Consider the following 24772-nt stretch of genomic DNA (forward strand, 5'->3'; position numbering starts at 1 on the left):
AGCGGCCATAAATAAGGGGCACAGCCTCAGACAGTAAATGCTCCAGGAAAGTCAGACTGTGAAGGATGCTTTCTGCGTGGAGGTTCTGACTTTCCTTCCTGACGGCTGAGTGAAGGGAACATTATGCCTCGAGAATGTGTACGGGAACAGGGGATGTGAAAAAGGCGGTGAACGAGTGGCACGCGTGGGCAGGAAGCAGGAAAACACCCCTTCCTCAGAGGTCGGCCAAGAGATTAGATGACGTGATACCTGTTGCTGCAGACGCCTGACACGCGGGTCCAAGTGCAACACACAGACTTCCGAAAAAACTGTCTGTGACTCAGACTGTAATGAATTGTACCTCCACAATGGTCAGACTTCTTTAACTCAGACTCTGTTAGGAATCTGATCTGAGGCGAGGAAGTGACGGGATGTTACCCTGAGCCCGGAGCAGGACATTTCCTGAAGCTGGAAAATGGTAGCTTCAGGACTCTGGCTCGCACAGGCATCTTCTGAGGCCTAGGAGGAGTCCTGATGTGTTTTAGTCTTAATTATATACCCCCTTTTTTTTTTAACAGTGCCCACAAATCCGAACACACTTCACACCCCACAAAACCTGGATCTGTCCCTGTGAGGCGAGTAGCTATTACAATCTTATTATAAGTCCCTTGTTGTTTGGATGTGTTTTCTCCCTGTGTCCCCTGTCCCCAGCCCATGTCTAGTGGGGACAGTACATACTCCATGTACGTGCACTGAACAAAGTACAGATCCATTAAACAGCCTTTTTTAAGGACCTTCTGTGCCAGGCACTGTGTGAGGTGCTCGGACCCAGACGTGAGCTCACAGCCTGGCAGGGACGACAGGCACGGGAGCACCGTGAGGGCAGAGACATGGGAACAGGCAGGTTCAGGGCTCAGAGACAGCTCTGAGGAAGGAGACCTGTGAGCTGGGTGTGCAATGGTGAGTTGGAAAGGTGGAGAAGAATATGGAGGTGACAGAACAGGCAGTGAAAACAGGGGGTGCAAGTGCATGGAAGATGGACTGTTGGTGGAAAACTGCGGAAGGAAAATTTAAGGGGGGAGTGGGAGGTGGAGGGCGGTGAGCTGAGCAGGGGAGCAGGGGCCAGTTGTGAGGGCAGATGCTGGCCGGGCTGCAGGATGCTGCAGGGGGCCGGGGGCGGGGGGGATCAGGTTGGATGATCCACGGTCAGGTTCATACACATGGAGACTTAGGTGAAATGTCAGAAATGCTAAACAGCCACCTGAGGGACCACACGTTGGTTAGCCACAAGTCACCCTGTGTGGGGATGTCCGAGGACCTTCCCCAAGTATCCCTGAGTGGACAGAGGCGGGGAGACCATGGCTAAGAGAAGACTGATTTGAATCCCACGTGGAGGACGTGGGGCTGTCACACACCACTGGTGGGAACGTGAGTGGGTGGTACTGTTTGGTAACCAGTCTGGCAGCTCCTCATCATGGTTAAACAGTTACTATGTGACCTGGCAGTTCTACTCCCAGGTCTCTACCCAAGAGAAACGGGACATGTACCTGCATGGAAACCTACACACAAATGTTCATAAGAGCCCAACACAGAGACAACACCGATGTCCACCAACAGGTGAATGAATAGACAGATGAGGTAGACGTTTTTTTTTATGTTTATTTATTTTTGAAAGAGAGACAGAGCGTGAGCAGGGGAGGGTCAGAGAGAGATGGAGACAGAATTGGAAACAGGCTCCAGGCTCTGAGCTGTCAGCACAGAGCCTAATGCAGGGCTCGAGCTCACGAACTAACTGTGAGATCATGACCTGAGCCGGAGTCAGGCACTTAACCGACTGAGCCACCCAGATGCCCCCAGATGGGATACATCTATAAAATGGAGTATTATTCAGCCATAAAAATGAACACTGAAACATGCCACACCACAGATGAACCCTGAAAACAGGATGCTGAGTGAAAGAAGCCAGACACAAAACGTCACACAGGTATAATTCCATACACACGAAATATCCAGAATAGATAAATGCACAGAGACAGATGCAGATTGGTGGCTGTCAGGAGTGGGGCAGGAGTTGGGGAAGGAAGGAAGGAGGGTATGGGGGATGGCTGCTAATGGGTGCAGGGTTTGTTTTTGGGGTGATGAAAATGCTCTTGGATTAGACAGTGGTGATGATTGCACAACTTTGTAAATATAGTAAAAACCACTGAAAAGGGGTAAATTTTATGATATGTAAAACGTATCTTGATTTAAATTATAAGCAAAAAAAAAAAAAAAGTCGAACTATTCAGCCTCCCGATGCTTCCACTTCCTCAACAGTAAATGGGGACAATGACAATGACAGCACCTCCCCAGGAGTCAGTGGTAAACATTAAGTAGGTTAATATACATAAAGCACTTGGAACAATTTCTGGCACATAGTAGGAGCCAATGTAACTGTCACCATTGTTAAGCATATCTGACAATTTCATAAAGTTAGCATCTTTTGCTTCTAATTAAAAAAGTATTACATATTCATTGTAAACAATTTCACACATTTAGACATGCATAAGATAGACAGTCTACCTAGACCCCCACATTGCTGCACTCTTTCATCCCGAGATAATTGTGGGTAACAGTCTGGTGTCTGAGACTTGAGAATTTCTTTTATGTATTCTAACCTATATAATTATAATTTTATGTGAAAATTATATAAATTATGGAAACACCATTGTATATGAAAATATAGTATGTCATAGGGATAGTTGCATGATACTACACAGAAAGCTGATTTTTTTTTCTTTCTTTTTTTTAAGTAGGCTTCATACATAGCACAGAGCTCAGTGTGGGGCTTGAACTCACGACCCTGAGCTCAAGACCTGAGCTGATCAAGACAAATGCTTAACCCAGCCACCCAGATGCCCCTCTTTTTTTCTTTTCTACAAGCAGTATCATGTTTCAGCGTAGTAACAAGCCATCATTTAACCAATCCCCTATTAATGGACATCTGGATTGTTTCCACTTTTGAAAATATTTTCAAACAAGACATCCTTTTACTTATGTCTTGGCATACTGGGTGAGGATGTCTGTGGGCTACATTCCTAGACATCAGACAACATGATGCAAATTAACAGCGGGCAACAATTGCTCTCCCAACGGATGCCCCAGTTTCCACATCTCCCCAGCAGGCAGAGAGTGCCCACCCCCCTACACCTTTGCCAACACTGTGCACTGTTGGTCAACTTTATCTTTGCTAATCTGGTTCGTGAAAAATGATGTCTTGCTTTCATTTACATCTTTGATACACTAGTGAACATCTGCTCATAGGTTTATTGGTCTTTTTCTGTGAACTGCCTTTTTAAGGTCTATTTTTTAATGCATTTTAAAATTGTTTTGGATTTATCATGAAAAGGCACTTCTTACCCAAGCAAGTGTGGTTATGAGGCCTTATTATTCCTACAACTTAAAAGATGCTTTATGCAAAGGGCTTTACTTTGGAGTGATGGAGATGTTTTGGAATTAGATACAGGTGGTTGTTGTATGACATTGTGAATGCATTAAATGCCAGTGAATTGTTCACGTTAAAATGGTTAGTTTCGAGGTGCCTAGGTGGCTCAGTCAGTTAAGCATCTGACTTTGGCTCATGTCATGATCTCACAGTTCGTGAGTTCAAGCCCCATGTTGGGCTCCACGTTGATGGCTCGGAACCTGGAGCCTGCTTTGGATTCTCTGTCTCCCTTTCTCTCTCTGCCCCTCCCCGGCTCACTCTCTCTCTCTCTCTTTCAAAAATAAACAAACATTAACAAAATTAAAAAATAAAATGGTTAGTTTTTATGTTTTTTTAAATGTTTATTTTTTTGAGAGAGAGACAGAGCTGAAGTCAGACACTCAACCGATTGAGCCACCCAGGTGATACTAGTTTTTATGTTTTGTGTTATTGAATTTCACTTCGATAAATTATTTTTTAAGGGACACCTGGGTGGCTCAGTTGGTTACATGTCCAACTCTTGATTTCAGGTCAGGTCGTGGTCTTGGGGTCATGAGATCAAGCCCCACTTTGGACTCCCTGCTCAGCATGGAGCCTGCCTGACATTCTCTCTCTCTCTCCTCTCCCCCTCCCCTGCTCAGGCTGTCTCTCTGAAAAAAATTGTAAAAGATGTTTTATGAAAAGAAATTTTTGAATAAAAATAAAAAGATGCCTTATGCTAATTTCCAACTGATTATCAATGGCAGAAACTCCTCTAACTGTGTGGCTCTAAGTCTCTGCTTAGTAACTGTTAGCAGGAACTTCGAGCCTGGGGGCCCTCCGTGCCCAATCTATCTGCTTGGCAAAGTCAGATTTCCTCAGGACTTGCATATCTATGGGATAGTCCATGTCCAAAAGGTTTGTTTCCATTAAAGATGATGTATGAAGATTCCAGGATCGTCCTAAAATTCTTTTGCCATGTATCTTTCAAATGTCTCCTTCCCAGTGTTTTAACATTAAAAAAAAGTTGTGCTGGATTTCTCTCCTATTCATGCCACATGACATAGCATTTCTCAGTCATTTTTCCTTGTACCCTTCTGGAAACAAATGTTTAAAAAAGGAAGAAGAAGAATATGAGTGTGATCCTTTGAGGACCTATCTTACTGAGAAACATTTCAAAACGATAATCTTCCTCAAGCATAGGACCAGCTGCTATTGGCCAGTTTTCTCACTTCTTTCTCCCAGGTGAGGTCACTAATGAGTTCTCACCTCTGTGTTTCTCCAGCCTCCATGGCTCTGATCTTGCCAGCCATACCACAAGGCAGCCAAACCCCGGGCAGAGAGGGGATGCACCCAAAGCAAGGGCTGCACCGGCACTCAGTGGTGCGAAGTAGAGGACAGAGTCAGAACTAGGTTCAAGGATTAAGTCTCATCCTGTCCTGAGCAGCAATTTCTGTTGCATGTCAGAACCTCAGTGGGATAATACTTGGGAGCATTGTTGAAGAAGAGTGCAGAGCCCTGGTGCAGGGACGGTGCACCATAATCTGTATCTCTCAGGAGGAGCAAACCCTGGGGGCCGGGCCTAGCAGCACAAGCGCCAAGCACAGATGTAGACCTACTTCAGGATGGAGAGGCTGCTGCTCTGAAAGGCTCAGCTTTGAAGATGCCCTGGGCTTGGTCCTTTGGCCGCTCCTCTATACACTTTTCCCTTCTGGAATCTTCTCTCACCTCATGGCTTTAAAGCACCATGTGCTCCTGACCTCAAACATGGACCCGGCCCAGAACTCCCACGAACTCCACTCCCCCTCCAAGATGCAAATTCCATGGTGGCAGGAACAATGCTGTTTGCATCCCCACCTTCAGCACCTCGGACAGAACCTGGCTCAGGTAGGGGCTGGGTGAATACTGCGGGAACACACGAATGCCATCAGGTAAACTGAAAAACTCCTTTAGGAACCAAGAGTAAGAAAAATTGCACAATTAGGGGCATCTGGCTGGCTCAGTCGGTAGAACATGTGATTCTTGATCTCGGGGTTGTGAGTTTGAGCCCTACGTTGGGTGCAGAGATTACTTAAAAAAAAATAATAAAATCTTTTTTTAAAAATCACACAATTGGTAGTATTCAAGTGAAAATATCTGTTGTTATCCACGAGGGAAGGATAGGAGAGCTTATAAAGCATCAGCAACTTCTCGGGTTCCTTCACAGGGTCTCAGGCACTGAGCTCTGGGTCCCTCATCTCTGTGCAGGGCTGGGCTCAGAAGAGGGCTCTGGATTTGCATCCTGCCTCTGGCAACTTCCCAGCCACGTGACCCTGGATGAGAATTTCTCAACTTTTCCATGCCTTTCTTTCCTCCTCTGCAAAGTGAGTGTGAGTAAAGGTAGCCAAGCTGCTCATGGGTCCACGAGCTGGGACGTGAAATAAGCTGGGGGCTGAGGAACTGATTTCTGCATCAGTGGGAGGCTCCTGCTGCTTACCTGCACATTTTCGTGGTGGAATTAAAAAGTTTCACTTTGTAGCCACTGTTGCAAATGAGCAGGAAGAGTTCCCTGGTGAGTGGTGGGTACCAGACCATACAGGTAGGGTAGTTGCCCTGATCGGTTCGGTGAATGTCCAGGACTTCCAGGTGGTCTTTGGAGCTCTTCAGAAGATTATACTCGATCTGCAGAGGAGCCCAGATGTTCACACATGAGGACTGAGCCAAATGAAGTCAACCCACAGTCTTATTCTGGGGGAAACAACGTTGGGCCTCTTAAGAGAAGACTTGCTTAGACCCTTGCTCCTAATAAGCTGCCATTATGGAGCATTCCTTATGAGCAAAGACAGTGAGCTAAGCACCTTAAAAACATGATGCCATTTAACACTCATGACTCCCCTGTCAAGTCATACCATTGTGCCCATTTTACAGATTAGAAAACCTGTTCAGAGTGGTTCAGTGGCTTGCCCAAGGTCACACAGCTAAGAACTGGTAGGGTGAGAATTCAAATTTAGGTTCCAACTGACTCCAAAACCTGAACTCTCACAGTTATGTTATACTGTCTCCCTTAACATTATCTTGGGAACTCTTTGAGGGTGGGAACTAATTCATATCTAAATCTCAGCGCTTGACCATGATAAATTAGCAGCTTGCTGAATTTCACCCATAGGTAGATTTTGGTGGCCAGGCCAGGATGAATGAATGGATGGGTGGCCATAATAAAGGAGACAAAGGGATGGAGGAAAGGGAGGGAGCGAGGAAGGAAGTTAAGATGGATAGAAACAGAACTTCTTTGACTCACGATGGGGTTACATCCCAATAAACCTATCGTAAGTCAAAAATGCATTTAACACACCTACCCTAGGGAACACCGCAGCCTAGCCTGGCCCGCCTTAGACGTGCTCAGAACACGGACATGAGCCTCCAGTTGGGCACAGTCATCCACCACAAAGCCTGTTTTATAATGAGGTGTTGACTATTGCATGTAATTTACTGAATCCTGTACTAAAAGTGACAAACGTAACAGCCGTGTGGGTGCAGGTGGCTGTCCGTGTACCACCCGTTGACCCTCCCGACCGTGTGGCTGACCGGGAGCTGCTGTGGCCTCTGTCCAGCATCGCGGGAGAGGATGGGGCCACAGGTCGCTAGCCTGGGACAGGATCCAGATTCAACCTTTCAAACACAGCTTTTACTGAAGGAGCATTGCTTTTGCACATCCTTGAGACCAAGCATCGACCCAGAGATGTTTATGCTACTATGTTATGCTGTACACTCATTTTCTCCAACATGCACTGTGGGCCCAGTGCTATACCAGATGCCAGGGACACAACAAGAATGAAATACACACAGTCCCAGTGGTGAGATAAACGGACACTGAACGGCTTACCAAGAGCCTGTCTTTCCCGAGGCTCAGCAGTCTCGGCTCATTGCTGTCCAGATGAACCCCAAACAGGAGACTGCAAATGCTTTTGCGATGAGAACGAAGTCTTGCCAGATATTCCCAGACCCTGTGTCCATTTCTGACTACCACCACATAAACAGACACGGTAAAACGTACATCCTGAATAGGAGCAAAAGAGTACAAGTCATTCCTTGCTAGGTTTTGTAACTTGAAAATCATCATCATGTTTTTCATACTAATGTTGCCGTTAGAATATTTTATCCAAGAGGCACCCGGGTGGCTCAGTCGGTTGAGCATTCAACTCTTGATTTGAGCTCAGGTCATGATCCCAGGGTTGTGAGATCAAGCCCTATGTCAGGCTCTGTGATGACAGCATGGAACCTGCTTGAGATTCTCTCTTTCTCTCTCCCTCTGCCCACCCCCCACTCTTGTCTGTGCTGTATCTCTAAAACAATAAAAAGAATAATAAAGAAGACTATTTTATCCAAAAATAAATTTTAGTCTATCAGAGCAAGTAATAAAATAACACCCATTTGGGGTGCCTGGGTGGCTCAGTCAGTTGAGCGTCCAACTTCAGCTCAGGTCACGATCTCGCAGTTCGTGAGTTCAAGCCCCGCCGCGTCGGGCTCTGTGCTGACAGCTCGGAGCCTGGAGCCTGCTTCAGATTCTGTGTCTCCCTCTCTCTGCCCCTTCCCCACTCATGCTCTGTCCCTCTAAACGTTAAATTAAAAAAAAACAACAACAACAATACCCATTTTACAGAGGAACATATTAAGGTTAACAGTAGATAACCCACAAAGGTAATTGTCGGGGAGGGAGACACTGACACTGTGGCCTTACCCTTCTTTCTGGTCCCCACCTCTTTCTGTGTGGAAAAATGAAACACTGACTCTTTTGCCTTTGTCCTCCCTTCTCTGTATCCAGCTACACAAAACTTAAAAGATGTAAGTTCTAAATAGTATCATGGCTGAGAGTGAACTGGGTAGGAGAGTGTGTGAGAGCAGCCTGAGGGAAGGGGGCGCCAAAGTCAGGTGCTGCAGGGGTGCGGAAGCTCAGCTTTGGGCCCGTACAGGCAGCACCAGAGGAGGAGCCAGCACAGAGGCAGGGGTGGGAGAGCATCGGGGACATGGTGGCTCTTACTCCTCACCCCACATCAGGGCAAGACTTGCGCATTGCAGACCAGGAGAGCTGGCAGGAAGGGAGAGGTTAAAGGTCTCGGAAAATCTTTACTGAGCTTAAGAGCCCTATTCACAGAGGGAAGGAACAGAATCCAAAACACCAGGGAAGACTGTGCTTTGAGATGAATGAGAATGTCATCTTGTCAAAAATCAAAGAGAAAGATGAAAGGATGGATGCCGAGAAAGGGGTCCAGAAACCAACACACCAAAATGAGCTGTCAGGATGGCCAAATCCCAGTCCGCAGGTCCTGAGGCCCGGTCTCGTTTTCGAGCGAGAGTCTCCCCCACCCCCTTCACAGCGGCTTTGTGGAGATACAGTTCACACTCCACACAATTCACACCTTTAAAGTGTGCAACTCCATGGTTTTTAGCGTACTCACAGAGCCCTGCCCCATGCCACAATTTTAGAGCATTTACATGACCCCTCAAAGAACCCCGAACCCATCAGCAGTCACTCGCCAGCGATCCCCGCCCACCCCACCCAGTCCCCTCTCCCTTTTGGTCGTAAACAAGGCTGCTAGACCACTGGATGGCACACAGTGGAAACACTTACAGCAGTTGCCATGTACTGGGAGTCATGCGAGAAGCTGACGTGAGTCACGCTGGTTCTGGAATATTTGAAAGGCTCCGGGGTTTGGTTTTCTAAGGACATTGCATCGAGGATGTAAACTGTCCCTTCGGTGAAGCCGACTCCAAGAAGGACTCCTGAAATCACAGGCCAGAGAACAATGCTGGAAAAGGACTTCACTCATTCAAGAAACATGGACTCCGGGCCAGGCCTTGTTCTAGGTGCTGAGGAGACAGCAATGAACATGACGGACAAGGACCCTGGACGGAGAAATGGACTGAAAAGCAGGAGTCTCTGGGATGAGTGCTCAGAGACTACTAGGCACCGAACGCTGCAGGGTCCAGAGGGACAAGGTGCGTCATCCGGCCTGCTGGGGGGAGTGCGGTCAAGGTGAACTTCCCGGAGCTGTTACAGCCAAGGGCTGCAGCCATTTGGGTCTGTTTTTGATTTGGAGGCTAAGACAGGCTGATGAAATGAAAATACCTTCAGGGTTATAGGTTAGACTCTGGATGCCAAGCCCCTTCTCAAAGACCCTGCTGAAAAGGTATTTTTTCTTTTCATAATCCCACACTTTGATCATCCCACAGAAACTCCCAATGGCGAGGAGGGGTTGATATGGGTGGCAGGAGATGGCACAAATGGCATCCTTGGGCTCCACGAATAACTTCTCAAGTTTGGTCCCGTCCGTCGTTAAGTGGTACACTGTAGCGTCAGATGTTCCGATGATAAGATTCCTGTTTGCCAGGGAGAGACCAGACACTATCAGCGTTTGCAGGGAACGGGGCACGCCAGCTATTCTGCTTCTAATTGCACATGAAACGCCTCTGTCGTCTGTAATTTAGTGACATTATTAACCCACCATCTCCAAAAATATACTACCAATACCCAACAGCCTCCATTTGCAAGTGAAAAAGCCCACATTTCTACATGTAAATTGAGTCATTAAGTATGCAGATGGACAGTCAGTTGTACAATTAGCTAATCTGCACATGCAAATATTCATTTGTGTATGCAAATATGGAGTTTGGTGCACACATACAGATGTGCCTGCAAATACGGCAAGGGTAATTAAGCAGACTCGCACATAATTCAGTCTCGAAATGTTATGGCTATTAATTATCAAATGCCTTTAACCGCAGCGCTAGGGCAAACTCGGCCTGGAGAAGAGACACCAAGCTACAGCGAGGGACTCCAAACACAACAGAGATTAGAACTCAGGGATAAGCCCTGTCCAGCTTCCAGTCGCTGAAGAGTCTCAATACGAAAATAATGCCTCATCTTAAAAAATGATTAAATAGGGATGATAATCAGCCTTGGAGATCCATCTTCGAGCCCTGCAAAGGACTGAGCGATCCTGTTCTATCACATATGCTAGGAACAAGGTGAACATTCCACCGCATGCCAACTATAAGACATCAATCATTTTTTTGGCCACTCAAATGACTAGATTCATTAACAACTTACCTTACGATAAAAAGGTCACCTTTTAAAGTGCAGTCTGGAGGATAGTTTGATTTTTCGGTAGGCGGAGCTGCTGGGGTCTTTGAAAAGGACAGGGTCCTTATGGAGCTCAGTTTGAAGTGGCTGTACCAGTTAACAATGGACAGGGTGCGATCGTAGAACTTAATGTTACCTCTAATATCACCCGTGACAATATAGCTGAAATGGAGAAAAACGTGAGTTTGTTAGCTAACTGTAGTAAGGACCAGATATCTATTGAACAGCTAATCATATGTCAGGCTCTAGACTCCGGGAATTGTAAAAACTTGACCTCATACTACCATCCAAGGCTGATTTTACTGTTATTCCACTTTACATCTAGGAAACTCAGGCTCAGAGAAGTTGAGAAATTTGCTCAAGGCCTGGGTTTGCCAGATTTAGCAAATAGAAATGGAGGTTGCCCAATTAAATTTGAATTTCAGTTAAACAATGAGTAATCTTCTAGCTTAAGTATGTCCCAAATAACGTACGGGACATACTTACACAAGGCAACTTTATCACGCCCTGTGGCTAGACTATGCAGATGTACCTAATGCAAAATCTGTGCTCTTGCTTTACTCTCCCTGCCTTCCCAGATCAGCCATGTGCAGTGGCAACGGGCAGTGATTTACATTCTCTGCTGTGAAACCGTCTACCAGCCCTCCGATATCACCCAGCCTGGCAATAGGACACAAGCTGCTTTACAAGAAGGCACTGTTGTTAGAGCCATCGTAAAACCCTGTCCAGTCATCACAGCCAAAGGCAGTGCCGCGTGACAAAATGGCTTTTATTTCCAGTCCTCAGATCCATTCCAAATGGGCTTTTTTAAAAAAAGTCTCTAACGTAATTCTAATTGTGGGGGGGGGGGGGACAGGGGGATGAATTTCCTCTCATATATGCAAAGTGATTAAATGAGGTTTCTGATTAATAAGCGAGGCAGGTGGGCAGAGTAATTGGCTAGAACACACCTTTCACTGCCCCTCTGCTGGACAGAAAAGGCAAAACAAGCCAAGTATTTTCAAGACCTTTTCCCTTCATGGGCTCCCTGGTCCCGTCTGGGTTTTATTTAACACGGAGAGAGCGGAACAGAGGCCTGGTCTTCACTGGCCCTAACCCCCAAGTAATTAAAGGTTGGTTCATCATCAGCGGCAATTCCATCACCGTCTTCTCCACACGACTACGTGAGGACAGCAATTTACATTTCTCTTTGAAAAGCCATGCCAGACCCTCACTGCTCCCTTTATTAAAAGAAATGAAAATGAAAAAAAAAAAGAAAAGAAAAGAAATGAAAATGAAAGCAGGGCTTTTGGAAAGCAGATGGCACAGTGGCTCCAATTATATGGGCATGGTCCTTGTCATTTGGCAATTTTCTCCATCACTTTTGGGAACTTCCTAGCATACTAACTTTTTCACCGAGGGCTCCCTTGTGCCAGACGATGTGTTACAAGTTTTACATGCTTTGTCTCACAAAATCCCCATAAAATCACTCTGAGAGCGATAGTATTGTTATGCCCATTTTACAGATGGAAAAATGGAGGCTCAGCAAAGTCCCTTGCCCAGGGTCCCTCAGCAGGGAACAGATGCACCTAGAATGTGAACCCCTTTCTATCTGAGACTAAGGCTTTTAATGATCCTCTCTGAGCCCCTACAACCTCTCAAGTCAGTGAACTTCATAAAGGTCTGTTGTATTTCATCTTTTCATAATGGGTAAGTGTTATTTATTTATTTATTTATTTATTCATTCATTCATTTATTCTGAGAGGGGCGGGGGGAAGAGAACCAGTGGGGAAGGGGCAGAAAGAGGGAGACAGAGGATCTGAAGCAGGCTCTGTGTTGACAAGAGAGAGCCATACATGGGACTTGAATTCACAGACCGTGAGATCATGACCTGAGCCGAAGTCAGGGTCCCTGACTGGCTCAACCAACTGAGCCACTCAGGGACCCTGGTAAGTGTTACTTTGTAATCAGAAAAAAACCCCAACATAGTTATTCACGTTATTTTCTTAAAATTAAAGTATGTAAAATTTAGGGTGCAAAATAAAGTCTAATTAGTGTGGAAGGAAAAACAAGTTACTTTTTGTTTCACCAACACAAAGGGATTTTTAAAAGTAATATATGCCCATGATTAAAAAAATAATAATAAAAGCAAACCAATTAGTACAAATGAGACTATAAAAAGAGGTGAATCTAACCCCCACCCTGATCCTACTTCTCCATTCTTTTCCTCAGAGGCAACAAACATTCCCAGTTAATAACGAATTTCCCCAGAAATAGTCTATGCATATACAAAATACATGTATACATCCAAAAGGGTTTTAAAATACTTTTGTAATCCTTGATAGCTACTTTTTAATTAAGTTAATTACCTATCAACTGTAGTAAGCACAGTGATGCCCTCTTTCTGCAAATGAACCAATTTACAAGGTTTGATATGAGGAAAGTCCAGAGAGGCAGAGGCAGACGATGGGGGGCGGTATATGTCCCAGACAACCAGCTTCCCTTCCATTGTTGCTGAGAGTATTTGTGTTAAATTCAAATGAAAGACTGACTGGGTTAATTTTCCCACGAGCTTGTTGAACGTCTGCATTTCAAAAGACAGATTACAAGTTACCGTTGGTAATAAATATAAAACAAAACATTTATCAATATGACATTTTATAATATTACACTGAAATACAGTAGGAAAAAGATAAAATCTAAACAAAACAATCACTAACAAATCTCTCCCTGGTGGATTGCCGGGGTGCAGGCAGTTCTGAGCCTCTGAAGGTTTGCTCAGAGCCAAGTGAAGGGTTATGTACTGTGCTAATTAAACTGTTTGCTTAAATCAAATGAAAGAGTGGTTAATCACTTGTTTATACCTGTTCAACTTCTCTTACTTTCAGAGTAAGGGGTTTCAGAGACTGATAAAGAGACTAATGTCTGTCGTGAGCATGCTCCAGTTGTAAGATATCATAAAGTAATTATCCCAGTCTCATAATTATAGCCTTTTTCCCATCAGTAGAAATTAAGTACCATACAGTACAGAAATGCCCCTGACTCCTTATGAAATGTGTGCTACAAAAAATAAGGCACTAGGCCATCTCTCTTAGGCAACATCTTAGAGATGAAGTATAGAAAGAACCCAAAGCAGTGAGTGGAGCCCCACAGTGAATATTTAACAAATGAGTAAATCAAAGAAACTCCACATTTTGTCATGCAAGACAGCATGTCTGCTGCCCGGTTCTCCCAACTACACAGAGAAGACTCTACGGTTTACCTCTATTGCCCTGAACGCAAGAGGGTCAGGAAAACGATAGCTGGTTAAGCAAGGGCATCAAGTTCTTTCTAAGAGCAGCTCTGATTCAATACAAGGCATTTTCATCATTTCAAACTACAGACAATCCTCATTGTGGGTTCTGTATCTGCAACTTCACCTCCTCGCTGAAATTTATTTATAACCCAAATCAATCCTTGTGGGACTTTCGATGATCATTTGCGGACGTGCACATGTGCAGAGAGGCAAAAAAACTGGACTCTCCCTAGGCGCACGTTCTTAGCTGAGGTCAAGCGAGGATGCGCTCTGCCTTACTTCAGCTCTCAAACTGTAAACAAGTGTCCTTTTCGTGGTCTGTTTAGTGCCATGTTGTTTGCAGTTATGAGGTGCTTTTTGTTGGCGATTTCAGTACTTAAACTGGCCCCAAACAAGATACTGAAATGCTGTGTAGCGTTCCTGAGTGCAGGAAGGCTACGATGTGCCTTCCAGGGGACAGACCTGAGTGAGATAATCTTCATTCAGGCATATGTTCCAGAGTTGTCGGTCGTGAGTCAAAGTTAGTGAATCAACATTACATATTAAATATGGTGTCTTTAAACAAAAACATACATAAAACGAAGTTATGCATCTATCTGTTGACGAAAATGTTAATGACCAGAGGCCGGCAGGAACCTAATCGTGTATTTCACCTAGGAGCAATGACTTCGTATTCACTATCTGAGGTCTGCAGAGACTTGATCCAACGTAACTGCCACGAACAATGAGAACTGACTTTATTTTGCGAAAACTTTGATTTATGAAAAAGAGCTTGCAGACAGAATATTCTCTCCTTGTATTCATCCATCTCATATTTTTTTTTTTTGGCATGCCCTCTTAAAAAATAAGTTCCTATAAATCATAACAAGAGTGAAGAATGAAAGAAGAAACATCATAAGATGCTCGCCGGGGGCAGGTGACATGGGTGTCAAATGCAGAAAATGCTGTAGGAGACAGGACCCCAGTTCCACCTTGGACGGGACAGCTGGAGGCGAGCAGGCAAGACAAACAGTTTCCTCCAACCCCTGCTGCACTGCCTTCCCCCTGGTTCTTAAACCTCCCAATACCCCACATCAGGTTTTATTGCTCTGAAAACTGGGTGGCTTAAAAAGGATCCACTCATGTTCAACTATTATATCACTCCAAATTAATTTTCATTCTGTGTCTCTCTCACACACACACACACACACACACACACACACACACACACAAATCTATTGCTGTTTTGGGTATTTTCTCAGGGTAGTCAACTATCATTTCCATAATATTTTATTTTGAACAAAAGTCCATTATTTTCAGCTGGCAATTCAATATGGTGAAGGACCCAAGTAAAAAATTCAAATGATTTCCCAGTGGTTTAATATCAAGACACCAAGAGTAGCCCAAAGCGACTAAGCTCACACATACATATTTACTCTGCACAAACTCTGACATATAAAAGTGGAACAGGCATACTCACTTTTTCTGTTAAATGTGGGGCACTGTGAGCAAGTATATCTCTCTCTTCACACTATTAGGTACAGAAAAAATAATCACTACTAAAAAAAAGGACCTGGTTTCCAAAAGGAGAATATAACCACAAAATCAAAACAAATGCATCTAAACAGGCTCAGAGCTTTGCAATCTCTATAGATAAGGGAGCCTGCTGCCTCCAGGAACATCTGAAAACATTCTGAAAGAAAAGCAAATGCGTAAAAAAAATGCCACAAATGGTTGTGACTTTAAATGGGAATGAATGCAAATCTGAATTCTACATTTGTAAGGCATTGAAGCTACAATAAATACTGGAAGTAATGACTACCACAGAAAAATCAGTGATTCATTCAATCAGTGTTTTCGTTTTGCATTTTTAACTGAGGTAAAGCCCACATAACATAAAATTAACCATTTACCATTTTAAAGTGTATAATTCAGTGACATTTAGTACATTAATAATGCTGTGCAGCCATCACCTCTCCTAGTCCCGGAACACTTTTATCACCCCGAAAGAAAGCCCCCTCTCCATGAAGCAGTCCCACGTGCGGCTCCCGGAGCCCCCAACAACCACCATTCTGCACTTTGTCCCCTGGATTCTCCTGGTCTGGACACTTCATATCAGTGCAATCATACAGCATGTGGTTTGCTGTGTCTGGCTTCCTTCATTTAGCACCATCACCATGCTTTCGAGATTCACCCACATTGCAGCAGGTGTCAGTGCCTCGTTCTTTTTTTATCGCTGAATCATATTCCATTGTATGCATTTGCCACATTGGGTCTGCATTCATGAGCTGACGGACAGTTGGCTTGCTTCTGCCTCTTGCTTATTGCAAATAATGCTGCCCTATGAACATCTGTATGCGAGTATTTGTCGGCTTGCCTGTTTTACATTCTCTTGCATTTAGGAATTCCTGAGTCCTGTGGTAAGTTTATATTTAACTTTCGATGTTTTTTTAATCTCATGATTCCACCCTGTATCAGTATACATGTTGCTGATCTGTTTGCTAATTCCTATCTATAAAAACCAAGGTCTTGAAAAACCCCGCATTTTAAACCTGTTAAGGACGTTTAAATAAATATTTGACTCATTACTTTAAAAAATTAAATAAGGGGCGCCTGGGTGGCTCAGTCGGTTGGGCGTCCGACTTCGGCTCAGGTCGTGATCTCGCGGTTCGTGGGTTCGAGCCCCGCGTCAGGCTCTGTGCTGACGGCTCAGAGCCTGGAGCCTGCTTCGGATTCTGTGTCTCCCTCTCTCTGCCCCTTCTCCGCTCATGCTCTGTCTCTGTCTCTCAAAGATGAATAAATGTTAAAAAAAAAATTTTTTTTTAAATTTTTTTTTTTCAACGTTTTTTATTTATTTTTGGGACAGAGAGAGACAGAGCATGAACGGGGGAGGGGCAGAGAGAGAGGGAGACACAGAATCGGAAACAGGCTCCAGGCTCCGAGCCATCAGCCCAGAGCCTGACGCGGGGCTCGAACTCATGGACCGCGAGATCGTGACCTGGCTGAAGTCGGACGCTTAACCGACTGCGCCACCCAGGCGCCCCAAAAAAAAAATTTTTTTTAATAAATTAAATTAAATTTAAATTATCTGTTTCTGACTTAATACACTAATTTCCAGTGGGGCTAAAATTAAAATTGTAATTACATAAAAAACATTTCAATACATATTTATTGCTTCCTAAGTGGATACTATATTGTTACATTACCAATATATCTGTATTTAGAGAATGAACACATACTTGTCCCCATATTTAAGACAAACAAAAATATTTCTACTTACCCACAAATAATATATTGCCTGTGTTTTACTATTGCTCACCAATTCTTTATTATTTGTTGGATTAAAAATAAGGTAGTTCTGAAATATAAAGTATAGAAATATATTACATTACAATAAATTTTCTGTTTCTCTCTGGCTAAACTGTTAAAATTAAATAATATTTTTATTATAATAAATAACTGGATAGGAATATAAAACAGAAAAGACATGGCATTTTGTAAACAACAGGAATATAATCTAAACATCGAGTGTTAAAATTAATGGTCTCAAATGTGTTCCCTTTCTCATTTAGTCTTATTTATTATAACTCATCATCTGTAAATTGGAACGAGCAAAAGTTGAACAATATTCACTAATAACCTTTACTCTGTGTCCTTTTGGACAAAACCTGCTGCATCCACATTTCTAAATTTGACAAGGCCACAAGGTAACTTGGAATGAATGCCAAATACTGGAAGGAGTTTCTGATTCCTGCCAAGGCAGCGAATAGCACGGGTTGCCTGGCTCTCTTCCCAAAAAGCCCTGCAGCAACTATGGAAGCGAGGAAACCATGAAATGCAGGAACTAAATCAAATAGCAACAACACGGCTGAAATCCCTCGGGAGACTTAGGCACATGTCCTGCCAGGGTATGTATGTGGAGGGGGGAGGGGCTGGCTGCAACCTGGGGTGAAGGGCTGTAGCCGGTTGCCCTGGAAAACAGGTTCCAGAAACACATCAGGTGCTCAGGGGCACCTGAGCGGGTGGCTCAGTCGGTTGAGCGTCCGACTTCGGCTCAGGTCACGATCTCGCAGTCTGTGAGTTCAAGCCCCACATTGGGCTCTGTGCTGACAGCTCAGAGCCTGGAGCCTGCTTTGGATTCTGTCTCCCTCTCTGTCTGCCCTTCCCCCCCCCCCTTAAACATAAACATTAAAAAATTTTTTAATATATTTTTTTAAAATTACAAAAAAACAAAAAAAAAGCCAACTGTTGAAAACTAACAGAAAATCATAAAAGCATCCAGACTGGGGCAGGAGGGGAAGGAAAGACACATAGCTTTCAAAAGAAGGAACAATAAGATTGATAGCTGACTTCTCAATAGAAATGGTGTAAGTCTGAAGACAGTGGAATAATATCCTGAAAGTATTGAAAGAAGATAACTACCAACCTAAAATCCTATAGTTAGGGAGAACAACCTTCAAAAACAAAGATAATTACCAGAAGAAACGGAAGCATATATCCCTACAAAGACTCGTGCATGAAAGTTCATGCAGCCTTGTTTTCAACAGCTAGAGATAGAAAGAAAACAATGCAAATGTCTTTCAACAGTGAATAGATAAACAAATTGTGTCATATCCACTCAATACACGACTACCATTCAGCATTAACTCAATAAAGGACACAAAGAATAATATAAAGGAATAAACATGTAACAACATGGATGAATCTCAAAAATTAAATTGAGTGAAAGAAGCCGGAGTCCCCCACAAAAAGAGTCCATTCCTGTACAATTCTAGGGTATGGAAACTAATAAAACATTAATAAACAGGAGATAGATGTTGGGAGACAGGTGGAGGGGGAGTTTAAGTTTATTCCCATGCCAATGGGAAGTCACTGAAAGATTTTAAGAGAGGGATATAATTTGTTTGGCTTAAGAACTACTGCTCTGGGGGTGCCTGGATGGCTCAGTGGGCTAAGTGTCCGACTTTGGCTCAGGTCATGACCTCAGGGTTGGTGAGTTCAAGCCCCTCATCAGGCTCTGTGCTGACAGCTCAGAGCCCAGAGCCTGCTTCAGATTCTGTATCTCCCTCTCTCTGCCACTTCCCCGCTTGTGCTCTGTCTCTGTCTCTCAAAAACAAGTAAATCGTAAAGAAAAGCAAAGCAAAGCAAAGCAAAGCAAAAACTGCCTGCTCTGGCTGCCACAGGAAGGCTGGTAGGAGTGCGTCAAAACCGAACCCAGATCAGATGGGAGGATGTTGTAGTCATGCAGGTGGATGTGATGGCTGTAGAAACAGAGAAGGGAGGCAGGATTTTGGGATGTAGCTGGGGGGTACAGAGTACTTAAAAGCCATGGCAATGGATGAGAACAGCCGGGAAGAAGGTGTAGCAAGAGGAGGAGCTCCCACAACTAAACTCTGAGGACCGCCAACACGTAGAAGGTAGGCAGTGAACGAGGAAGAGCCCACAGAAGAGCCCGGGAAAGAAGGCCAGTGAGAGAGCCGGAAATGCCCCCAGGCAGGGATGCACCTGAGGACTTAATAGTGCTCATCTGACTTGGTCGCTGTATCACCAGCGACTGTGATAAGGACAGTTTCGGTAGATCTGTGGGTGGACGGAAGACAGATGAAAAACACCAAAATCTTCATCGACTGTACGATAAATGAGCTGTATCGTACTCAAACGAGGAGAAACTACACAGCAGTGAGAACGGATGAATTACAGCTCAATAATCAACATGGATGAATCTCAGAAACCAGGCGGAGAGAATGAAGCAGTTATGACTCCAAATATGTACAGATTAAAACAGGTGAAACAAAATAGGATAGTACGGAGGGCTACGTACATTGCTGGGGAAAAGTGTAAAGGCAAGCAAGGGAATGGGTAACACAAAACCTGGGACACTGGTTAAGTTGGGAAGCAAGGCTGGAGGTGAGATTGGGGAAGGGGGACAAAGGGACTCAGGGTTTGGATGATGTCCTCTTACTTGACCCACCAGTGAGCACACAGGTACATTTCGTTCTCTTCCTTAAAATGTACACATTTTACACGGACACCTTATTTAGCAATGAAAACATAAAGAGACCAAATGTCTGGGGCACAAAAAAGATAAAGAAGGAAGAAAGCAAGTGCGGACAGTCATTCTCAGACGTTTTACCGTGAAGAGGCGCAGCGGGCGAGAGCTGGAGGGACATGAACCGTCAGAGGCGGCTTCTTCTCCAAAGAAGAGTGACACTGAAGCCCGTGTGTTTGTGGAAGGGGTAACCACCCAGCAGAGGGAGAGCTGATCACTGCAGGCGAGGGCCGCGTGAGTGGGGAGGGATCCAGTGCAGCCGGCTCTCAAGCAGAGAGAGGGATAAGAGAAGGTGGTAGGTTGAAGGCAGGTTGTAGGCCTGGGGGTGAGAGCAGGCCAGTGTTTGTATCCAATGGCTCTCAGTTTCTCAATGAAAAATGAGAGAAACCATCAGCTGAGAGTAAAGAGAAGGGACCGAAGAGGAAGGAGGAGACGATGTGACACTGTTGTCTCTAGAAACCAAAAAGACAGCCTACTAGAATGGCCAGGCAGTGCTGAGAGCTCCCTCCACATTTGTGGCTCGATGCCAAGTAAAAGGAATCGGCTTAGTTGGGTGGTTCTCTCCAGCCACGTCCAGCCTGCTCAGTCGGGACGCAGAGCAGGCTGTGGGGGGAGTCCATCCAGGCCTAGGGCTGTCTGCAATGCTGCCCGATAGCACTTTACCTTAAGATGGAGACGTTCGATAATCTGCGCCGTCGAAAGCGGCGGCCACTAGCCACATGTGGCTAATGAGTACTTGGAATGTAGTGACACTGAGGAAATGAATTTGTAGTTTTCATTCATTTCAATTGACTTAAACCTAAGTAGCCGCAGGTATTCAGCAGAGTTTCAGGACACAAAATAAGCTGAGTTTCTGTACACAGGACTAGCAATGAGGAATCCGAGAAGGAGATTAAGAAAATAAATGGATCCACGGGGGCGCCCGGCGGGGGCTCAGTCAGCTGAGCACCCAACTTCAGCTCTGGTCACAATCTCACGGTTCGTGGGTTCAAACCCTACATCAGGCTCTGTGCCGACAGCTCAGAGCCTCGAGCCTGCTTCGGGTTCTGTGTCTCACTCTCTCTCTGCCCCTCCCCTGCTCATGCTCTACCTCTCAAAAATAAATAAACATTAAAAAAAAATTTTTTTTTAAAGAAAAAGAAAATGGACCCACTTACAATAGCATAAAAATACTTCGGAATAAATTGAGGTGAAAGATTTGTACACTGCAAACTATAAAACACTGCTGAAGGAAATTCAAGAAGACGTAAGTAAATGGAAACACATCTCGTGCCCGTGGATTGTTCCGAGAACAGTAACTACCCAAAGCGATCTACAGATTCCTTGCAGTCTCTATCAAAATCTCAGAGGCATTTTTTGCCCCAATTGAGAAACCCACATGGGGTGGCGGCTACCCTATCAGCTCAGCTTAGAAAACATGTAAGGAAGTTTTTTCACATAAGGGAAGGGAAACAAAAATAATATAAAAACAGGGAGGGGGAAAAACCAGAAGAGACTCGTAACTATGGAGAACAAACTGAGGGTTGCTGGAAGGGGTGTGGGAGGGGGGATGGGCTGAACGGGGAAGGGGCATTAAGGAACCTACTCCTGAAATCATTGTTGCACTATATGCTATATGCTAACTAATTTGGATGTAAATTTTAAAAAATAAAAAAATAAAAAATAAATTTTAAAAAAAAGGAAGTTTTTTCCAGGGAAGCGGAGGAAAGTTGGGGGGGTGGGCAGAAGGAGAGAAATGGACATAAGGCTGCGGTATGGTGTGTGCCTGGCTGAGCCTAGTCACCCAGACCCTCTGACTGGGTTCCAGGTCCTGCAAGCCAGGTAGGCGGCTTGCACGGTGTCTGGTGCATAGTAGGCCCTCAGCAAGCGTGCGATGAATGAAGGATGCAATATGAGTAAGACAATGCAGCACAGCAGGGTAAACTTTGTGGGTGCCCTTGGCAAGTCACTTCAAGCAAACCGAGATTAATAACAACTCCCGGATATGAAGAGCAGCTAAGAGCATGCCTCTAGAGTAAGAACGGCTGCTAGCTGGTGACTTCAGACAAATTATCTAACAATGGTAGCATTCCACAGGCCTTACTAAAGTCACGACTCCGACCCAGCATGTGTGCATGGATTGTATGTAAAGAACTTGGCAGAATCTGGCACGTAACAAGTGCTCAGAAAAATACTGCCACTAGCCTCAAAAATAAAACGAGATCATGGAGATGAAAGTGTTTTGTTTTGTTTCTTTACGACCTCTAGTGCACCGTAACAAAACTAGTAAAACAGAAAGTAGGTTTTGACCTGGGCTCGGTGTCGCTGCGGGCAGAGCTTTACAGACTTCAGTTGAGCTCACCTGAAACCCATACTCTTTGGGAAGGTCAAGAGTACACGCTGGCGTTTCCACTGCTAACGTCCACCTCCAGATGCAAACTTTCTGTGACAGCAGATAGAGGAGAATGAGAAAGGTCCTGAAGGCTGCGGAAGTACTCCACACCTGCTGTGGTAACCCTGTAACTTCGGTGAACTGAGGACGGCACTGTGAGCCGAGCCACAGGCAGAGAGCCCCTGACAAGGGGCCAAGGAGTCCGGTCACGAGAGCATCACACACGCCGTGTGGCCTGAGCAGAGCTGCCCACCGGGACGCACGACAGGCCAGCCAGCCCGCCAAGGCCGACCCGAAGGGCCTTGTACCTGGATTTCAGCATCTGAGATGGTTGCCAGGTACTTGGCGTCCCGGGTGATGGCTATGGCCCCGATGCCGTTGCCTTCCGGGCAGCTGTCAAATATCGTGTGCACAGGAATGCTGCAAAACAGGACCGGGGAACGAGCATTTGCTGAGGTCTGCCTTGCTTCCCAGATGGACTCATTTCAAAAGCATAACAGCTATGGAGAAACGAAATGTGGTCCAGGCATACAACGGACGGTGACTCGGCCCTAAAAAGGCCTGGTGCACTGACGCAAGTGTACCATGAGTGAGCCCCGAGAGCATCCTGCGACGTGCGAGAAGCCGGTCACAAAGACCATATATTGTATGAGTCCATTAATATGAAATGTCCACAATTAGAAAATCCATAGGGACAGAAAGCAGATCGGTGGCTGCTGGGGTGTGGGGAGGGGGGAACGGGCTTCCCTTTGTTGGGGGATGGAAATATTTTGGAGCCAGATACGGGTGGTGGTAGCACAACACTGTAAGTGTGCTAAGTGCCAGTGGATCGCACACTTAAAATTTTTTTTAATGTTTGTTTATTTTTGAGAGAGAGAGAGACAGAGACAGAGAGAGACAGAGAGTGAGCGAAGGAGGGGCAGAGAGAGAGGGAGACACAGAATCCGAAGCAGGCTCCAGGCTCTGAGCTGTCGGCACAGAGCCTGATGCGGGGCTCAAACCCATAAGCTGTGAGATCATGACCTGAGCCGAAGTCAGACGCTTAACCGACTGCGCCACCCAGGCGCCCCTGGATTTGCACTTTAAAATGGTTAATTTTAGGTGTGCCTAAGTGACTCAGTTGAGCATTCAACTCTTGATTTTGGCTCAAGTCATGATCCTAGGGTTGTGGGATCGAGCCCCGTATCAGGCTCCGAGCTGAGCATGGAGCCTGCTCAAGATTCTCTCTCTCTCTCTCTCTCTCTCTCTCTCTCTCTCTCTGCCCCTCCCCCCTGCATGTGCATTCTCTCTCTAAAATAAAATAATAAAAAATAACAAAATAAAATGGCTAATTTTACATTATGTGAATTTTACCTCAAAAAAAATGAAGAAATAAAACTAATTCATCATCACGTAAATGTGCTATTTGCTGCTTTCATGAAGTTATTGAGCACTGATTCTGTGCCAGGCACAAAGGATGAAAATATGGGGAAAGATGCCTATGACAATCCCAGGCTCCCAGGAAAACGCGTGTCCTCCTACCTAAGTGGGAATGTAAATCAGCAAGCTTTTGGGATGGCAGTTTCACCGCATCTATCAAAATTTTAAATGTGTATGCGCTAGGACCCAACAATGTCCCTGCTATGGCTTTTTCCCAGAAAAATAATAGCAAAAGTAAACAGAGATAAATATACACTCATGTTCACTGTGGCATGGCTTTAATGGCAAAAAAAAAAAAAAAAATCTGGAAACAACACCAATATCCATGGATGTAGAAATTGTTTAAAAATATTATGACAGGTGGGGCAGGGGGCGCCTGGGTGACTCAGTCGGTTAAGCTTCTGACTCTTGATTTTGGCTCCGGTCATGATCTCACTCTACGTGAGCTGGAGCCCCGTATCAGGCTCTGCACTGACAGTGCGGAGCCTGCTTGGGATTCTCTCTCTCTGCTTCTCTGCCCTTCCCCTGCTCGTGCTCGCTCGCTCTCTCTCTCTCTCTTTCAAAATAAGTAAATAAATAAAATACAAAAATAAAATAAATTAAAAAGTATATTATGACATAACCGCATAATGAAAAACTATGCTACTTTTAAAAAGAATGAGGTAGATGTGGGAAGGTGTCCAGATTTTGCAAAAAAAAAAAAAAAAAAGCAAATTGTGAAACAGCATACAGAGCATCATCCTAAGTGAGGGAGGGAGAGTGTGTGTGCATTTATGTGCACAGAAAAGCCTGGAGGAATGGACTCCCAACTACACATGGGTGACTCTGAAGGTGTGTTTGGGTGAGGAGGGACTTCGTCTGTTTATCCTCACTCACTTCTGCACTGTGTCACTGGCAAGACCGCAGAAGTGTAGGCAGTAGGCAAAGGCCTGTCACAAGCGGAATTTAATTAGATACTTAAATATGAGAGAGAGCCAAAGAAATGCAGGAGACAGCAGAAGCAAGGATGGAATGATGTAAGTGAGGGGCAGTGGGGCGGGGGGGGGCCCTGACTTGCCCTAGAGGTGAAGAGGAGGTGGTAGGGACAGGGACTGATGGTTCCCCATTGTTTTTCATTATAGAGCCCTTGTCACCCAACT

General features: G+C 44.9%; 1 protein-coding gene across 3 annotated transcripts in view; it reads right to left on the reverse strand.

The window, feature by feature from the left end:
• The window catches only part of CFAP251 (cilia and flagella associated protein 251), a 67126-nt gene that overhangs the window by 28087 nt on the left and 14267 nt on the right, over nucleotides 1-24772 (reverse strand). For all 3 annotated transcript variants that reach the window (XM_019467557.2, XM_019467555.2, XM_019467556.2), the window contains 10 exons: nucleotides 22523-22634; nucleotides 22185-22265; nucleotides 17075-17152; nucleotides 15275-15325; nucleotides 12890-13104; nucleotides 10509-10703; nucleotides 9528-9778; nucleotides 9030-9181; nucleotides 7284-7457; nucleotides 5898-6082 (listed from right to left, as the gene is read on the reverse strand). In XM_019467557.2, the coding sequence (XP_019323102.2) occupies nucleotides 5898-6082; nucleotides 7284-7457; nucleotides 9030-9181; nucleotides 9528-9778; nucleotides 10509-10703; nucleotides 12890-13104; nucleotides 15275-15325; nucleotides 17075-17152; nucleotides 22185-22265; nucleotides 22523-22634 (1494 nt within the window). The remainder of the gene's footprint in view (nucleotides 1-5897; nucleotides 6083-7283; nucleotides 7458-9029; nucleotides 9182-9527; nucleotides 9779-10508; nucleotides 10704-12889; nucleotides 13105-15274; nucleotides 15326-17074; nucleotides 17153-22184; nucleotides 22266-22522; nucleotides 22635-24772) is intronic.

Source organism: Panthera pardus, unplaced genomic scaffold (assembly GCF_024362965.1).
Source record: "Panthera pardus isolate Hobbes unplaced genomic scaffold, ASM2436296v1 HiC_scaffold_15, whole genome shotgun sequence".
Lineage (NCBI taxonomy): Eukaryota > Metazoa > Chordata > Mammalia > Carnivora > Felidae > Panthera > Panthera pardus.